General features: G+C 43.0%; 1 protein-coding gene and 1 pseudogene across 1 annotated transcript in view; both read left to right on the top strand.

The window, feature by feature from the left end:
* The window catches only part of LOC126203887 (high affinity copper uptake protein 1-like), a 161,622-nt gene extending 149,278 nt beyond the window's left edge, over positions 1 to 12,344 (top strand). The window contains exons 2-3 of the mRNA XM_049938270.1: positions 4,071 to 4,123; positions 10,465 to 12,344. Coding sequence (XP_049794227.1) covers positions 10,484 to 11,116 — 633 coding nt within the window. The 5' untranslated portion in view covers positions 4,071 to 4,123; positions 10,465 to 10,483 and the 3' untranslated portion in view covers positions 11,117 to 12,344. The remainder of the gene's footprint in view (positions 1 to 4,070; positions 4,124 to 10,464) is intronic.
* LOC126204827 (5S ribosomal RNA) lies at positions 5,980 to 6,096 on the top strand (annotated as a pseudogene).
* Positions 12,345 to 17,937: the final 5,593 nt, after the last annotated feature.

Raw genomic sequence — 17,937 nt, 5'->3', positions numbered from 1 at the left:
CTTCAAGATGTCCAGCTTACAGCGCTGCTGTGTTGCGACATTTTATTAGGTCACCTCAGAAATCTGTGAAGCAGGGTGCACGTGAAAGCAGGGTAAGGCGATCAAGCGTACGGCGAATTGTGAAGGCTGCAAAGTGGAAAATGTACATTCCAAGATCGCTACAAGCTGTGAAAGACGACGGCTAGGATTAGAGGATGGAGTACTGAGGTGGTCTGAAGGCATGCTTCGTGAGAACGAACGTTATCTAGTTTGACAAGACGCAATTCAGACTGAACGGTGCTGTAAACCGCCACAACTGCGTATACTGCGCCGGCTGCTGTGGCCAAGCGGTTCTAGGCGCTTCAGTCCGGAACCGCGCTGCTGTTACGCTCTCAGGTTCGAAACCTGCCTCGGGCATGGATGTGTGTGATGTCCTTAGGTTAGTTAGGTTTAAGTAGTTCTAAGTTTAGGGGACTGACGACCTCAGATGTTAAGTCCCATAGTGCTTAGAGCCATTTGAACCATTTTTGCGCCGCGCGGGATTAGCCCAGCGGTCTGAGGTGCTGCAGTCGTGGACTGTGCGGCTGGTCCCGGGGGAGGTTCGAGTCCTCCTTCGGGCATGGGTGTGTGTGTGTTTGTCCTTAGGATAATTTATGTTAAGTAGTGTGTAAGCTTAGGGACTGATTACCTTAGTAGTTAAGTCCCATAAGATTTCACACACACAACCATTTTTGCCTATACTGCGATCCCGAAAATCTTCACATTTATGTGGACAAACATGTTAATTTGCTTGGTATTAATGTGTGCTGTAATCTGTCATTGCGCAGTTTGATTGGCTCATTCTTCTGTGAAGGTACTGTAACTGATGAGATGTATCTTTATACGCTGCAAACATAGATTTTACCTGCCGTTCGAGAGGTGTTTGCAAGATTTTATCTACAACAGGATGGCGCTCCGCCTCACTGCTATAGAGATGTCAGAGCCTACTTGAATGAAATTGTACCTGGACTATGGAGAGGACGAAGAGGAGCTGTTGAGTACCTACCACGGTCTCCAGACCTTACACCTCTTGACTTCTGCCTATGGGGGACATTGAAAAACGAAATTTAGCAACAGAAGCCAGCTACAGTAACCATCGAAGCGTCCTTTGTGGCTATCGCACTGGCAACACTGTCAGCTGCATTCTGATCAACAGTTAGCGGCATCGACGTTGTTCCACTGCTGATGGGGGTCGCTTTGAACACACAAAATAACCCCCCCCCCCCGTGCAAGAATTTGTGACGTTACGCCATTTTGTCCCATTGATATCGGCTGTCAGAGAATGTCTATATTTTACTGGACCCCTCACACTGAAGAGGGCTGTAATGTTATCCATGATGGAGGCGCGCTCAAATGTTTGTTCTACGGGGCATCTAGTTCACCCCCTTGTACAGATGTGAGAGCGTGGAGTCGTCAGTCACAACATCGCTAGCCTCTTGAATGTGGAACTAGAACACTAGAACATTCCCGCTTGCCTTGTGTGTTCTCATGTGTACTTTCGATCGGTGAGACCTACTCTGTGAAAGATCTTGTATCTCCACCGTCAGTGGGTGTACCACCCTTGGAATGCATTTGTGGCCATATGTCCATAGAACCTTTCTTGCTCCTTTATCGTCTCAGGACCCGTTTCCTTCAGTTTGCCCCATTTAGCATAATCACCCTATATAAACAGGGTGAACCAGAGCTCCACAGACAAACTTTCAGGGGTAGTAGTATGAACTAAAACGAGGAAAAGAATTCAATAAACATTTACTGTAAAATACATACCTTAAGAGCTATGTGAACTTGTTCATGTTCGATACTGCGAAACGCGTCTCTTTTACTGCAAGCACTTTGCTTTCCATATTTTGAGAGGAGTTACAATGGCCAAAACATGGAAAAAATGTTCAGTAAACTTCGGTTCTAAAATGAATACCTCAAGAACTATGAGCACTTGTTCACTAGGCGACAAATGTTTTTTCAGTATTGAAAAGGAACTAGCTAATAGCTACTAAGGTATTCTTTTTAGAGCCCATGTTTACTGGATATTTCTTCTTGTTTTTGTCTATTGTACCACCTCACAAAATTGGAAAGCAAAGAGCGTTCAGTACAAGAAATGTTTCTGTCACTAGTAAAGATGAACTGTGGTCATAGTTCTTAAGTGACGCTTTTTAGAGGCATTTTTACTAGACTTCTTTTACGTAGGAGTGGTAGATCATGTCATGGGGAACAACTTTTGTTAGAGACAAAATGTCCGCTGACGTTCCCCGGCAACGTTAGGCGTCATTTATTATCAGTTATGCCCCCGAAAGGCAGTAGAGTGTAGGCACGTAGCAGCGTGCCGATGTATTATGTGTTGCCTATAGTCTAGTCATCTTCTTTGTGTCAATGGTCACATAAAGTTCCTGGTCTGCTTCTAAAATATCTTTCTCCGCCTAGAGATTCGCATTCTAAAGGTTTTCTTCTCTCTGTAAATTTACTGTGATATATTGTATGCAGATGCAGTACATCTGGTTAGTAGACCCTTGTAGTTCGGTGAAATTCCTTCGTCACGAGACGAACAGTAATGACACATTTACTCAAAGACAATAATTACACTGAAGTGACCGTGATTCATGATGGTCCCCTGGACATTACAACGGCGGGAGACGGTTCATAATAGGGCGTGTGATCATCTTGGATCGCTGCTATGCTCTGCAACGTACTCCCATGCTGGCCACAAGATTGGTAAACAGTTCCTGTGCTACGGCGTTCTATTCCTCCACCAGGGCGGTTGACAATTGCAGGATGGTCTTGGTGCGTCTGGACGTGTTGACGGTCAGCGCATCTCACATGTGCTCGATGGGATTTCAGTCGGAGGAATGGGCAGGCCAGTTAATTCGCCAAATATCCTCTCGTTTCGAAAGCTCCTCCGCCTGCTCAGTTCGAGGTGGTCGCGCATTATCATCCACAAAAATGAAGTCAGGGTCAAGTACACCCCTGAAACGACGCCTCACTGAGCTGGCTTGCTTCCCCACAGGGGCAAACAGGAGATGAAAATATATCATTGTGTAAGCTTTTTGTAAGCTAAACATAAGAAAATTTGTATTTAGATTTTCGGTAAGAAATGGAAAAAATACGTGTTTCAGTGGTTTTGAAACTTCACTCCCTAAGGGGATGAAACAGAAGTGAAACCCTGAATGAAATATTTCATTTTAAAGCGAAATCTATGAAAAGTGGTATTTGGCTTCTCAGTTATTGTGAAATCGTACGCGTTTTACTGTTTTGGGAATTTCAACCCCTAAGTGGATGAAATAAGGGCCTTATTGATTCACTGACTCACCGTCTCCCAGCCGAAACTGCTAAGGACAGAAACTTGAAATTTGGAGTGGGTGATGATCTTGTACTGTAAGCATGGTTTACGAAGGGATTGTCCGACATTCCAATCCTAATGGAGTGAAATAGAGGATGAAAGGCTATTTGGAAATATGTTGCTATCAAGGCAATTTTGAAGGTAGAACTACGAAAGTTCATATTTGGTTTCTCGGTCAGAAATTTAAAAAATACATGTTTCGGTGTTTTGGAAAGTAAATTATTAACGGGGTGTCATAGTAGGTGAAAGGTTTTTTTTTTTTTTTTTTTTTTTCAAAGTAAGTCATTATCAAAGATGTACTAAACCATTTAAGTTTATTTAAAGGAAGCCATTATCAAAGAACTACTAAAACATTTTTAAAGTTACATTTATGGAAATTGCTATTTAACCGCTCGTTTGGAAATAAATACATATTTCAGAGTTTTTGCAAATTCAACCCCTGCGGGGAGAAGAAAATATTTCCATATATTAAAATATTTTTAATGCTAGATGTATGAAAATTGGCGTTTCATTCGTTGGTTAGAAATAAAGAAATGTGTTGGGGAGACTCAAAGGTAGGATTAACAAAAACCTCCAACTCCAGCTACCAGAATCGCTTTTCGCTTAGAAAAATAACTTCCTTCTATAGTCTTAATTAGCATGAACAACATAAAAATACCATTAAAGAAAAACGAAAAAATCTGTGCAGACCGTACAGCCTGACTTTGTTTCTTTTTTTCAGGTGCCTGCTTCCAGTGTAGCGAGCGATGAGGTTGTAACAGCCTGGTGTTAAAAGTGAGTAAGTTATTCTGACCACTGATGTGTGCAGCCATTGTAACTTAAACCGTTAACCTTATCAAACATCAAACGGCCAGGGTTTACTCTTGTCTTTTCCCCGAAAGCTTCAATGTTGCCATATCGTATTTTCATTATTGTTCGCCGTGCAGCGTCTGTGTAATATTTTGTGAGGAAGAGGGATGAGGTGGCCGCATTTGGATAGGCGACGGGAGAGAAATAACTTGTGCCGGACAAAGGAAGTGCAGCAACTGCAAGGGCAGAAATGCTTTATGATTGGTTTTTGTACAGAAAATTGGATAAGTCCAATCCTGATTTAGAAAACTACGTTTCCCTGAATTTTTTGCCACGATTGTGGCAGGTACATTTAGTTTTCGGCGACTCTGCGAAATCCCTTTTTTAGATGAACGTTAGTAGCCGTCAAGATACAAAATTTGTCAGCGCAATTTTATTCAGGAGGAGGAAGGTTCGTGTTTTTTTAATAAAGTAACTAGCTCTGCATGTAGGCGTTGGGTCTTACAGAAATTTGGTATCCCACATCCAGAGCAGTTGCGAGTATTGGTCGTATTTCGTCTCGTGTGCAAGCAAGTACGGTAGAAGCGCCACTCGGATGACTGACTATGTCATCGATGTCGTAGGGGAAGCGTAAAAGTGGTATTTCGTAGGCTGTGCACCTCTCCCCAACATGTACGTTCATTTCCAGTTAAAAATGAATATTAATAGAATAGTTTCTCACTGGGCATGAAAGCTACTATTGAGAAAATGTGTTGTGTAACGCTGTATGTTCCGATGCAGCCCTTTCAGTTGAAAACACTTCCGCTGTTCAGCTGTCGTAAAATGAATTGACTGATGTTGCGTCCGTTGGGTTGGGTTGTTTGGGGGAAGAGACCAAACTGCGATGTCATCGGTCTCATCGGATATTAGGGAAGGACGGGGAAGGAAGTCGGCCGTGCCCTTTCAAAGGAACCATCCCGGCGTTTGCCTGGAGCGATTTAGGGAAATCACTCTTTCGTCCGTACTGTGGGCTTTAATGTGGGCTGCAGCTATCTGCTTTCACTCCCTGTACGTCTCTTTAGAAGTGATAAGGGGAACGAAATAAGCAGAAGGCGTTGTGATGGTGGAATGCACAGTGGAGTGCTCTTTACTCTAGTTACATCCTAAAACGTTTGCTCTCGTCGTCTACGTGATTCAAAGTACAATGCAGAGCCCACCTTTCACTATTGTTATAATCACCCCACGGTCAGCACCGTAGATAATTTATTTATTAACGTGAATCAACCCGATTTACTACTGTATTCCTAAAAATTTTGTAGCGATTAGCAGCATCATTTTGTCGCTTGTTACTGAGTTAATCAGTGTAGTTATGCGAGTCTCATTGCTTCCTCCTTGCGTCAGAAACCTCATGCTGCGGCAGCCTTCTTGCAGTACAACTGATACCGGAGCGCCCATTCCGAATTGACATGCGGACTGGATTATAATTGATTAAAAAATCCGTGAGGCTAGGAAACAACATACTGTTTCTGAAAAGAAACTGAAGTACCCAGAAGGGGAAGGGAGCGAAATGAAGCTTCCCAGGTTGAGAGGATATGTTATTTCCGTGATTTCAAAATCGAGTCAAATTTACAAAGGACTTGACAGTATGAGCCCACTTATCAATATGACGTTGCACCCTCTCTGGCCAGGATGCATGCACTGATTCGGTTGGTAAGGGTATCATTAAGCCATTCTGCCCTCTCCTGAACCAAGCTGGGGCACAACAATAGACTACCTGATACGTGATAATGTGGATATCGAAACTGGGACAGAGTTGATGTCAGAGCTAGTTCCACATATTTTCTATCGGGAAGAGTTCTGGGGCCAACGGCCTTGCCGCAGTGGTAACACGGTTCCCGTCAGATCACCTAAGTTAAGCGCTGTCGGACTGGGCTTGCACTTGGATGGGTGACCATTCGGTCTGCCGAGCGCTGTTGGCACGCGGGGTGTACTCAGCCCTGTTGAGGCAAACTGAGGAGCTACTTGATTGAGAAGTAGCGCCTCCGGTCTCGTAAACTTACCTACGGCCGGGAGAGCGGTGTGCTGACCACATGCTCCTCCATATCCGCATCCAGTGACGCCTGTGGGCTCAGGATGACACGGCGGCCAGTCGGTACCGTTGTGCCTTCCATGGCCTGTTCGGGCGGAGTTTTTGTTAGTATACATGGTGTACGAGGTATAAGTGCAGATATTTTTATGCGTGCTATCTTAATATATACACACATCAGTGTGTTGGTCGTTTTTTTCTGTGTGTGGAGTAGTTTTTCGGGAGGTGTTTAGTTTTTTTAAGAGTTCTGGGGAATCTGCTGCACATGTGAGTCAACATCAAGCTTGCAGTTCTGGGATGGGGGGCGCAGATGTGAAGGGCTTGCCATGTTCTTGACGCACAATACGACAATTCTCCTTTGTGGTGGTCAGACGTGGCGACCGGAACCTTGACGACGAGAATGTCTGCCCCACGTTCGCGTGCAGTCCGGCGTCGGGCGACTGTCACATCCGAATGGCCCACGAATCTGGATTATGCACGATTCGACCAGCTGGCCAAGTGGAGATCCACAATGAGGCTCTGCCAGGTGGTGATAACACTGTCTCACTCAAGTATGTTGCATATGTGTGTCCTTTCAGTGATCATTCAACATCTGACACTGTTCAAATGGTTCAAATGGCTCTGAGCACTATGCGACGTAACTTCTGAGGTCATCAGTCGCCTAGAACTTAGAACTAATTAAACCTAACTAACCTAAGGACATCACACACATCCATGCCCGAGGCAGGATTCGAACCTGCGACCGTAGCGGTCGTTCGGCTCCAAACTGTAGCGCCTAGAACCGCACGGCCATTCAGGCCGGCATCTGACACTGTACACGCTCCTTAAATGCCCACTAGGTCTGGTAACAACACTAGTGCTCTCCGGTGGTCACTGTACCTGTCACCGAGAATACTCCAGCTGTAATCATTTCTGTATCTCGTGATGCAGTGTATGTGTACGAAGATACAGTCATGTCTGAGTAAGTCTTCTAATATATGTTTCACTTCTATGTCAAGCAGTGCATTACTACTTTAAAGAAAGTATGGCCATTCTGATTTAGGTTTTCATGATTATAGTAGCCATTTAGGGAGGAGATGTAGCGGCATACAGCTCACGACCACCGGACTTTGCGACAGTGTCCAGAGGTAATTTTCAAACTTTCGTGGAGAACGTCAAGGAGTCAGGGCATGTGACACTGTGGATGGTGATCCATGCATCTGATGGGTGTTAAGCATGGAAGCCTCCTGCTGCTATTCAAAATGAGGGGGCTATGAGTCGGCACTGGATTTTACTCTCTCTCGTACTAACACTACACAAACAGTAACCACATTTATCCACACGACACCAATACTATGATGGTGCCATGAGGTCTCCACTATCAGCGAACTAAGGAAGTGCCTCGTGCAGTACGCAACACCAGTAACCAAGTCCCAGCGACAAAGCTTCATCTGTCTCATGACTGCACTACAGAAAAATTTTTGCAAGTAATGTGGAAATCAAGCCCAGTAATGGGGGTCATTTGTAAATACACTGTAAGGGGTGAAGAATTTAACAAAAAAGTGTAACTGAGCAACTGAAAGCAGAGACCGCAAGCGTGACTGAGTCGACATCAAACAAGATATCTACTGGAGTTTTGTTTTGATTTGATTTATCCAGTGAGGCAAAACAGCAGTGGTCCTGGCCCCCTGCCACCCACACTGAAACTGAGTTTACTGTATGGTGCCTCCACCTGTCATTCTAGGAAAGCCAATCAGTACCATTAAAGAATAGTAGGATTTCGTTTACTAAATCTCTGTCAGCCAAAATATCTTCAGGAATTAATGGCCAAAATATTTTGTCTTTTGGCTTACAGTGCTTCGCATTGGCAGATTAAACGTGGTGCAATTTCGTCTCCCTTACTAAATAGTCTGTCTCTGTTCCCATCGTGTGCAGATGTTTCTTGAAGTTCCAGTTGCCAGTCATTAACTCTAACATGAGTTTAACTGCTTCCTGTTCAAGTCTAGAATTGCAGAACTTCTTATTAAACATGGTTTAGAGATAATAATTTTGAAATGTTTTGATTTTTGGGTTTTGTTCTAAATTCTGCCTCCTGTTGGTTAAGGCAGGATGCAGTCCAACAAATGGAGTCATCGCCCCTGCCCTGACCAGTCCTTTGGCTCGTTCGTTACCACTAATTCCTGAGTGACCAAGGACCAGAGCAGATTTACCCTTTTTTTCCCCCTAGCCTCACACGGGCTTCATAGAGTTTTGTAACATTCTTTGATCTCCTTGCATGGGTAGATAGAGATTTCAGAGGTGATGGCTGGCTGATTGAATGTAGATGCTACGATCCTTGTAGCACTTGAGCAGATTCTGCCATGTGCATTCTCTAATAACGGATCTCTTTGCCTGGAATACTGTAGCCAGCTTCCCTGGAGAGACTGCACTCTCTGGTTGAGATGCATCCTGTGTTCGCTGGCCCCTAGCAACTTCGTCTGTTTTCGAACCATCACTACATTAGAGAATGTCACCAGAATGGTACTATTGTTCTTTCTATCTTCGCTGTCTTACATCCTATGGCTACACATCCATTGGAGGCTAAGTCGAAGGGAAGCAAATAGTCTGAGAACAGTATAGTGGCACAGGAAGAGTAGCTCTTTGGCCCTATACTTGCTACATATGTACGAGAGCATTTCGAAAAGTAAAGCTACAATGGCTCGCAGTCCTTAAATATAACATTTATTTAGAAAACGTCAGTTACATCTTATTAACTGGATTATTTGTTATTTTTGTTAAGTCGGTGTACAAGATTTTGTATCCCACAGTCATAGAAGGTTGCCTCCTGTTGTCGGAACCACATTTCAACTTCATCTTTGATCTCTTCATCGTCGTGGAATGATTTTCCACCAAGATGTGACTTCAGGTAACGGAAGACATGGAAGTCGATGGGCGCAAGGTCCGGGCCGTATGGTGGATGGTCACATATGTCCCATTTGAATTGTTTGAGTTGTGCTTTGGTCACGAGCACTGTGTGAGGCCGAGTGTTGTCATGAAGCAAGCGGACTCCACTTGTCAGCATTCCCCTGCGTTTGTTTTGAATTGCCCTTCGAAAACGTTTCAAAGTCTGGCAATATGCAGCAACATTAATTGTCGTTCCAGGAGGCATAAATTCCAACAGAAGAATGCCTTGTCTGTCCCAAAAAACAGAAGCCATGATTTTATTCGCTGAAATCGACGTTTTGCATTTCTTGGCTTTTGGTGAATTCGAATGGCGCCATTGCATTGATTGTTGCTTGGATTCAGGTGTATGGTGATAAACCAAGGTACGTCTCGTCATCTGTCACAATGTGATCAAGGAACTCATCACCTGCTTCAGCAAGCGTGTGAGGAAGTCGAGTGCAAAGCCCATCCTTTTTGCTTTGTGTTCTTCCGTTAACAGTTTTGGAACCCAGCGCGCACACAATTTCCTGTACCCTAACTTGACAGTCACAACGTCATTAAGAGTCCGGTATGATCTAATGCAATTCTTTCAATGTGAGACGTCTGTTCGCACGAATTGCTTCCTCCATTCGAATTGTTTCCTCCGTTCTCCGAAGAAGGGCATCAAAGCTCACACATGGCCGACCTGTTCTTTGTTCGTCATGAACATCGGTCCTACTTTCAGAGAAATGACGACACCATTTCGTTACATTTTGTCAATTCATAATGTTCCCATAAACAGAAACAATTTCTTTGTGAATATCCGCTGGTCGCTGACCTTTTACATGGAGAAAACGTATGACGGAGCGCACTTCGTATTTGGCGGGATTCTGAATCGGCTCAGCCATTTTAAACACGACCTACTCAAACCAGAAGCAACGTTCAACTGCCGAACGACCGCGAGGAGAAAGCTAATGGTTCGAGGTTAACACCAGTGTTGCCAAATTGCTCGCCAAAACTCTTCTGTTCCTCTGGCGTACGGTGTATCTTTACTTTCCGAAATACCCTCGTACATACAAAAGAGTTCTTAGTCCTTAATGTGGTAAGTAGATAACCATTGGTCGATCAGGCTGCAGCGTAGGACGCGGCTCGCATGCCGACAAGCTGTTGTGACTTCCATAACGAGTCTGAGGAAGGCAAAGACAAACCACCTCCACTAGTACCTTTCTCCCGACTGCAATGCAAAATGACCCCCTCTTGCTCCACCATTTACTTACGAAGGATGGGATTCTCTTAGCTTATGATACGACAGTTTTGTTGTGACTGTTGAGTGCATGAGAGATGGCCAGTGGGACGCGTTTGGTTTGGCATGTTGTCGCAGGTGTGTCAAGGAGCAGCCGATGTCGCATCACCTGGATCTCGAGCACCACCATCACCACCACCACAACCACCACCAAGGTGGCGACGAGAGCACCCCCTCGCCGGCATCGCCAGAGGGCGAGCACGGCGCAAGCCACCATGGGGCAGGCCAGCAGGGGCACCACGGGGGCTCGATGCACTCGATGGTGATGCACGGGGGCTACAGCGAGACGGTGCTCTTCTCGTGGTGGGTCATCGACTCGCCGACCAGCTTGGTGGCGTCGGTGCTGGGCACGGCGCTGCTGGCAGCTGTGTTCGAGGGCCTCAAGTACTACCGCGAATATCTCTTCTGGCGGAGCGTGACGGCAGCCTCGGGCCCGGAGCGCGGGGCACTGCCGCTCCTACCCGTAGATGGCGCCGCCGATGCAGATGCGCTACCCAGGAGTCGGTCCACCGTGTCCGTGCGCAGGGCCAGCGGCATGCTCGATCGGCTGCACCTCATCCAGACCGTGCTGCAGGCGCTCCAGCTGCTGCTCTCCTACGCACTCATGCTCATCTTCATGACCATGAACGTCTGGCTCTGCTTCGCGATCCTGGTCGGCGACTGCCTCGGCTTCTTCCTCTTCGCCTGGAAGAGACCCACTGTCATAGAGACCATGGACACGTGCCACTAGGCTTCCTACAACACAAACAGGCGGTTCCGGGCTTCTCATCTACTGAACTCCTGTGCAGTGTCTCCCTTGAAGACGAAACTCCCGTTTTGTTGATCCTGCAATCAGCTGTGTGTCGAATGGAAAAGAACTGCTGGACACTTGTCACTAGGGTACAGGCCTCCCAGTCAATTTGCAATTAGCTTAATACCACAGTCAGTTCTATGGTTCTTACACAGTTTCTTTTTTCTGAAGATGAAACTCCTCTTATCTGGATGCTGCAACCAGGTCTGCTTCGAATGGAAGAGAACCGTTATCTTCGAGACCATGAATACTTGGCTCTAGGTTATGTGCTCCCCAATGCGTCTACAAGAGCCCACGTACCCCATAGATGTACAATTTCTCACCTGAAGACGAAACTCCAATTTTTCTTGTACGACATCCAATTACTCATTGAATAAAAGATACCTATTGTTATAGGGGCCAGTGACACCTGCCACTAGCCTACAAGTTACTCATTGCACGTGGAGAAGACTTACTGTCTCGCGACTGTGTTCTCGGCTTCTCATGACCAAAAACCTTGAAGAAAAACTCCAGTTTATTGACCTTGCACACAGCGTTACTTCGAATGGGAGACACCTACCGTCATATAGGCCACGGACACTTACCACTAGTTTGCAGCTAGCTTGGTGGACATACAAGAAGATTACCATCACGCAGATGTTACTTTCTGGGCATCTCACTTGAAAAACGCCTATGTATTTTCTCACCTGAAGACGATGCTCCAGATTTGATATTCCTGCACTCAACTTTATTTTAAGGAGAACTACTGTCTTCGTGAACATGGACATTTGGCTCTAAGCTAGAGATGCCCAATGCTCCTACGAGAATCTTGTCCTGAAAATTAAACTCCTATATTTCTTGTGCTGCTCCAGTTTTATATGGAATGGAAGATACCTATTGTCATAGAGGCAATGGACACATACCCAGTGTGCCTGCAGGTGGCTTGCTACCATACAGACAGTTGATTGTGGGTGTCTCACGTAGAGATTCCCTGTGCAGCTTCTCGCCCGAAGATGCAACCCTTGTTTTCGTTCTGCTACACTGAACTTTTTAGGAATCGATGACATGTATATAATTATGCTCTCAGCGCTGAAGAACGTCGGTGGCTGCGAAGACTTTTCGCCCTCCACCGAAATCAGGTCAGCGTCGCCGTTGCGATATTTTGTTGTACATGTTAAAGCCTGTATAATTACTTGCTCAGTTTTTTCTATGAATGTATACAATTAATGCAAATTACAATTCATTTTTATGTGTAAATCTTCTTGGTCTGAGTAAACCCAATTCATTTACTCTCCCGTCATCTGAGGCGCTAGACTATGTATAGCGACATCTCTTTGCCAGATAGGTTTGGCTGGATATCTCGCTATACAAAGTCCAGTACGTTCTTACAGTAGTGCCTGCATCACTGCTATTCTAGAGCAATTGTGAAGTCTGGACAACACCTTTGATGAGCGCATCAACTCAAACCCAAATGTTGTTTTTCGCCTGAAGATCGTCGAGTGGAAGAGACTTGCTGTCAGAGAGACTGTGTACGCTTGCCACTAGACCATGGACTTTTTCATTTGTTTGTCTTTGTTGATGCCCCATCACGTAGCTAACTAAAATTGTCGTTTTTATATGACATTTTTGAAACAAGCTACGCAAAAAAGATATACATTTGTACTGCTATTTCTTGAAGTAATTGATCAATACATACGATCCCGTGAGCTCAAACTGTAGCAGAGTCTGGTGCCCTTCTGGGGACGCTCATCCCAACAGTTTGCGTTGCTGTGCACTTGTTTCCTCAAAGAAATTACGTTATGCCATTACTGACTTTCCAATAAAACTGCCCTCCACGAAATACTAGAAGAAGTTCATAATAAGAGGGAATTAATAACAGTAAAAAGTGAAAGAGAAAATGAAAATAAAATAAAAAGGAAAGACGAGAATTCCAAAAATGGCCATTACTAAGAAAAATATATCGAGGAGGCGACAAGTACTACGATAATTTTTGAGTGATCTAATATAATCCCTATGGCTATGGTAATCTGTGTCCAATTTCCTTCTCTCGCTGGCTTCAGAAACCTTGTGGATTCGGAAGGAAGTAGATGGTGTGCTAAAATATGTTTCATCAAGTAACTGATTGTGTAGTAGTTTTGGTACTGAAGATCCAGTCTGCCTTTCAAACTTGAACCTGTCTCCGAAGTAGGATTTCCAGACGACCGCAGTTACGCGGACATGCCCTCATTTTTGACGTTTAATGTAGCGTCCGCAGACATTTTTGTAATTTCTGCTAATGTCCGCATTTTTGAGTTTTGGGAATGAAGATCTTTTGAATTTTGTTTTCATCTCGTATCGTTAACAATTTATGTACTTTTTACTTCAGTCATTGAATTACATCATTTGTTATTAGGTTAAAATTGATCTGTCACGCTCAGAAAATCGAAAGTATCGATTTATATTGCGTAAAAATTACCTTTCTAACTTTTTAGCTTCGGGATAGGTGCTTCGACCATAGGTAGTTGTTGTTGTGGTCTTCAGTCCAGAGACTGGTTTGGTGCAGCTCTCCATGCTACTCTATCCTGTGCAAGCTTCTTCATCTCCCAGTACCTACTGCAACCTACATCCTTCTGAATCTGTTTACTGTATTCATATCTTGGTCCCCCTCTACGATTTTTACCTTCCGCGCTGCCCTCCAATACTACATTGGTGATCCCTTAATGCCTCAGAATATGCCCTACCAACCGATCCCTTCTTCTAGTCAAGTTGTGCCACAAATTTCTCTTCTCTCCAATTCTATTCAATACCTCCTCATTAGTTATGTGATCTACCCATCTAACCTTCAGCATTCTTCTGTAGCACCACATTTCGAAAGCTTCTATTCCCTTTTTGTCTGAACTGTTTATCGTCCACGTTTCACTTCCATACATGGCTACACTCCATACAAATACTTTCAGAAACGACTTCCTGACACTTAAATCTATACTCGATGTTAACAAATTTCTCTTCTTCAGAAATGATTTCCTTGCCATTGCCAGTCTACATTTTATATCCTTTCTACTTCGACCATCATCAGTTATTTTGCTCCACAAATAGCAAAACTCTTTTACTACTTTAAGTGTTTCATTTCCTAATCTAATTCCCTCAGCATCACCCGACTTAATTCGAATACAGTCCATTATTCTCGTTTCACTTTTGTTGATCGTCTTATATCCTCCTTTCAAGACACAGTCCATTCCGTTCAACTGCTCTTCCAAGTCCTTTGCTGTCTCTGACAGAATTACATTTTTCTTTTGTTTCCTTTACTGCTTGCTCAATATACAGATTGAATAAGATCAGGGAGAGGCTACAACCCTGTCTCACTCCCTTCCCAACCACTGTTTCCCTTTCATGCCCCTCGACTCTTATAACTGCCACCTGGTTTCTGTACAAATTGTAAATAGCCTTTCGCTCCCTGTATTTTACCCCTGCCACCTTCAGAATTTGAAAGAGAGTATTCCAGTCAACATTGGCAAAAGATTTCTCTAAGTCTACAAATGCTAGAAACATATGTTTGCCTTTCCTTAATCTATTTTCTAAGATAAGTTGTAGAGTCAGTATTGCCTCACGTGTTCCAACATTTCTACGGAATCTAAACTGATCTTCCCCGAGGTCGGCTTCTAATAGTTTTTCCATTCGTTACGAAATGCTCAAAGTATAGCTGTCATGTCTACGTGCTCTTTGTTTTTGTGTGCACACATTTTTAGCGAACTTGTTGATCATCCAGCTACATCTTTACTTTCCGTATTCTGTATTTATCTTATTGAGTAAGTTTCCTAATTTTAAAAATATAGTTTGTGGCAGAGGAATATAGTTCAGTTTTGTAAGTAAAGACTTCTTCATGCCGTATGTGGACAATGCGTTTTGATCATTCTTTGTTTCACTTTAATTTAAGATAATTTCTCATCATACAAAAGAGGAAATGCACATTTTCAGGTAAACTCCGAGAAAAATATCCGAGATTTCGTCCTGGAAGACTTCAGTGGGAAGCAAAAGTTTGTATTTGTTACTGAGGGACCGTAGTATCTAGAGCAAATAATGGCGCCAGCGACCTGGAAGTGCACATGAATTAACAGAAAAACACATGAATTATGTTAGAGATGCAAGTTCGTCAGATAAAGTGAGTTTTTTTTTTTTAATGATACAAAACCCTGTGCTGAACTGGACACAAAAGTAAGTGTTGCTTAAGGAACTCCATACTGTGTTGCACCCCCAGCAGCTATAAATTTATGGACTGTGCCATTTTCCTTCACTCGTCCATATCATCAAAAATCTCTTGTGGACATACCAAAACTGAAGCAATAGTGAATTCCGTCCTAGTGTCTCATTCAGCAGAGTGCATCATTAAAGATCTGGAGTGCATTCCTTTTGCTGGAGTCTCGACGGATGCTAGCAGCCTTGAGAATAAGAAAATGATCCCTGTTATACTTCATTACCCTGATCACAGGAGTGGAGGAGTGCATATTAGAGTTCTTAATATATAAAGTAGACCAAATGAAAATACAGAAACTATTTCAACATGTGTGACTGATACACTTAACAAGTTCAAAATTAATGACAAATATGTCTTTTGGTGCTGATAATTGCAACACAATGTTCGGTGGTATTAAAAGAGGCGATGGAAATAACGTATTAGTTACCTAAAGATGGTACGTAACAAGGTATTGGTTGGAGTGGGATGCACTGCTCATGTCCTTCATAACTGCATTCAGCACGGAACTGATCTCCTTGAAATTGACTTACAAGGTTTAATAATGAAAATACATAACCATTTTTCAGTATATACTGTCCGTGTTGAGTTTCTTAAGAAATTTTGTGGCTTTATCGAACTAGAGTACCAACAATTTCTCAGCCATAACAGGACTCGATGGCTGTCACTATTTCCAGCTATTCAGAGACTTAAAGAGATGTTTCTGAAATACTCCTTTCTGTCACAAAAGAGATCTCCAAGTATTTTCTTCTGGACTCTATCACTGAGATATATGGTTCATATGACTATGAGCACTATGGGACTTAACATCTGAGGTCATTAGTCCCCTAGAACTTAGAACTACTTAAACCTAACTAACCTAAGGACATCACACACATCCATGGCCGAGGCAGGATTCGAACCTGCGACCGTAGTGGTCGCGCGGTTCCAGACTGTAGCGCCTAGAACCGCTCGGCCACTCCGGCCCGCACTGAGAGATATCTACAGCATATCCAGTCTTTAGTTGGCATTATTCGTAACTATATTGGTAACTTAGAAAAGTTATAGAAGTATAGAATGTACTGGACTCCCTTCGTTGTGTTCTTCAACACAGAAAAGACGAACATTTTATATCTTTGAGTTTGTAAGAAAGATAATTTCAAATAGAAAATGATGGTTATGCTTCGAAGATGAAGGATTTTAAGTGCCATGTTGGTATCCCCTATGAAAGATATTTGGAATACCAGAATATGTGGATGGTACCATTATGTGAACTTTTTTGTTTTAAGTGGCTTGATTTTTTTATATGTATCGTGGACGTAACGTGGAAGAACCAATCAAATTTTTGTTGAATAAAAATAGTAAATTTGACGATGAACAATGCTTTCATCAGTTTTCAAGTTTAAAAGAAGAAGAGCTGTAATAGCTACAGACCAAACAAATAAAGGTGTTTGGTCTAAAGTTATACTTTTTATAGCGACACATGGTGGAAAATCAGAACCGTCCCATAAGAAATGATGCAAATATGCTGATTCATGTAGTAGTGAATTAATTGAAATTACACAGCTCTACTTAGTGTTAACAGTCCATATTGCTTGTATTGAGAATTGTCCTTAATACAGGCACAGTGGACAAAGGAGAGAAATTCACTCACTATTGACACTGTAAAAGGTATTGCAATGGTGACATTTAATTTTAGAAATTTGGATTGCAAGAACATTTTTAAATATTTGTGTCAAGAAAAGGAACTTTTAAAAAAGATACAGTAAAATAAAAAATACATGAATTCTAAAGTGTTGTAGGTGTGTGAGATGAATCTAATGTTTTTATTTTTTGTTTCTTATGTAATAAATTTATGAAATAGGAAGTGTCCTCCTTTTCCATCCTGAAATGTGGAAAATGTGCTCTTTTTGGGATTCCGAAATCTCCTAACCTAATCCGAAGACACTTCAGCTTCGAAAACTAAAGCAAGTTGATGACTATTCGAGCTATTCAATTTTAAGTAGAATTTTATGATGCACTCGTATTAGTGCAAATAGTACATCTTTAAATATTCTACTGTGCAGTGATTGCTATGATAGTACTAAATACTTTATTTAATTAGGTATATGAAATGATTTGACAAAAGATATAAGGTAACCCACGGACGAGATTCAGACAGATCTACCCTCGTAAATTCACACCAAGGCTAGTATCAGAAAGACGTCTGAAACCAAAAAACGCATGGAAACGACAACGGACCTGTATTGATAATAATAATAATGATGATGATAATAATTATAAGGAAAATAACACTCACATATATGTGTTACAAAGCCGGCCTGAGTGGCCGAGCGGTTCTAGGCGCTACAGTCTGGAACCGCGCGACCGCTACGGTCGCAGGTTCGAATCCTGCCTCGGGCATGGATGTGTGTGATGTCCTTAGGTTAGTTACGTTTAAGTAGTTCTAAGTTCTAGGGGACTGATGACCACAGAAGTTAAGTCCGATAGTGCTCAGAGCCATATGTGTTACAAAACCCCAAAAAATTCATTTATTACTGTTTGTAGTGTGTTAAACACACTGAAGCCTTGTGCC

The sequence above is a fragment of the Schistocerca nitens genome, chromosome 9 (genome assembly GCF_023898315.1).
Source record: "Schistocerca nitens isolate TAMUIC-IGC-003100 chromosome 9, iqSchNite1.1, whole genome shotgun sequence".
Lineage (NCBI taxonomy): Eukaryota > Metazoa > Arthropoda > Insecta > Orthoptera > Acrididae > Schistocerca > Schistocerca nitens.
Note: the sequence above shows the minus strand (reverse complement) of the source record. Positions and strands in the feature narration are given on the sequence as shown.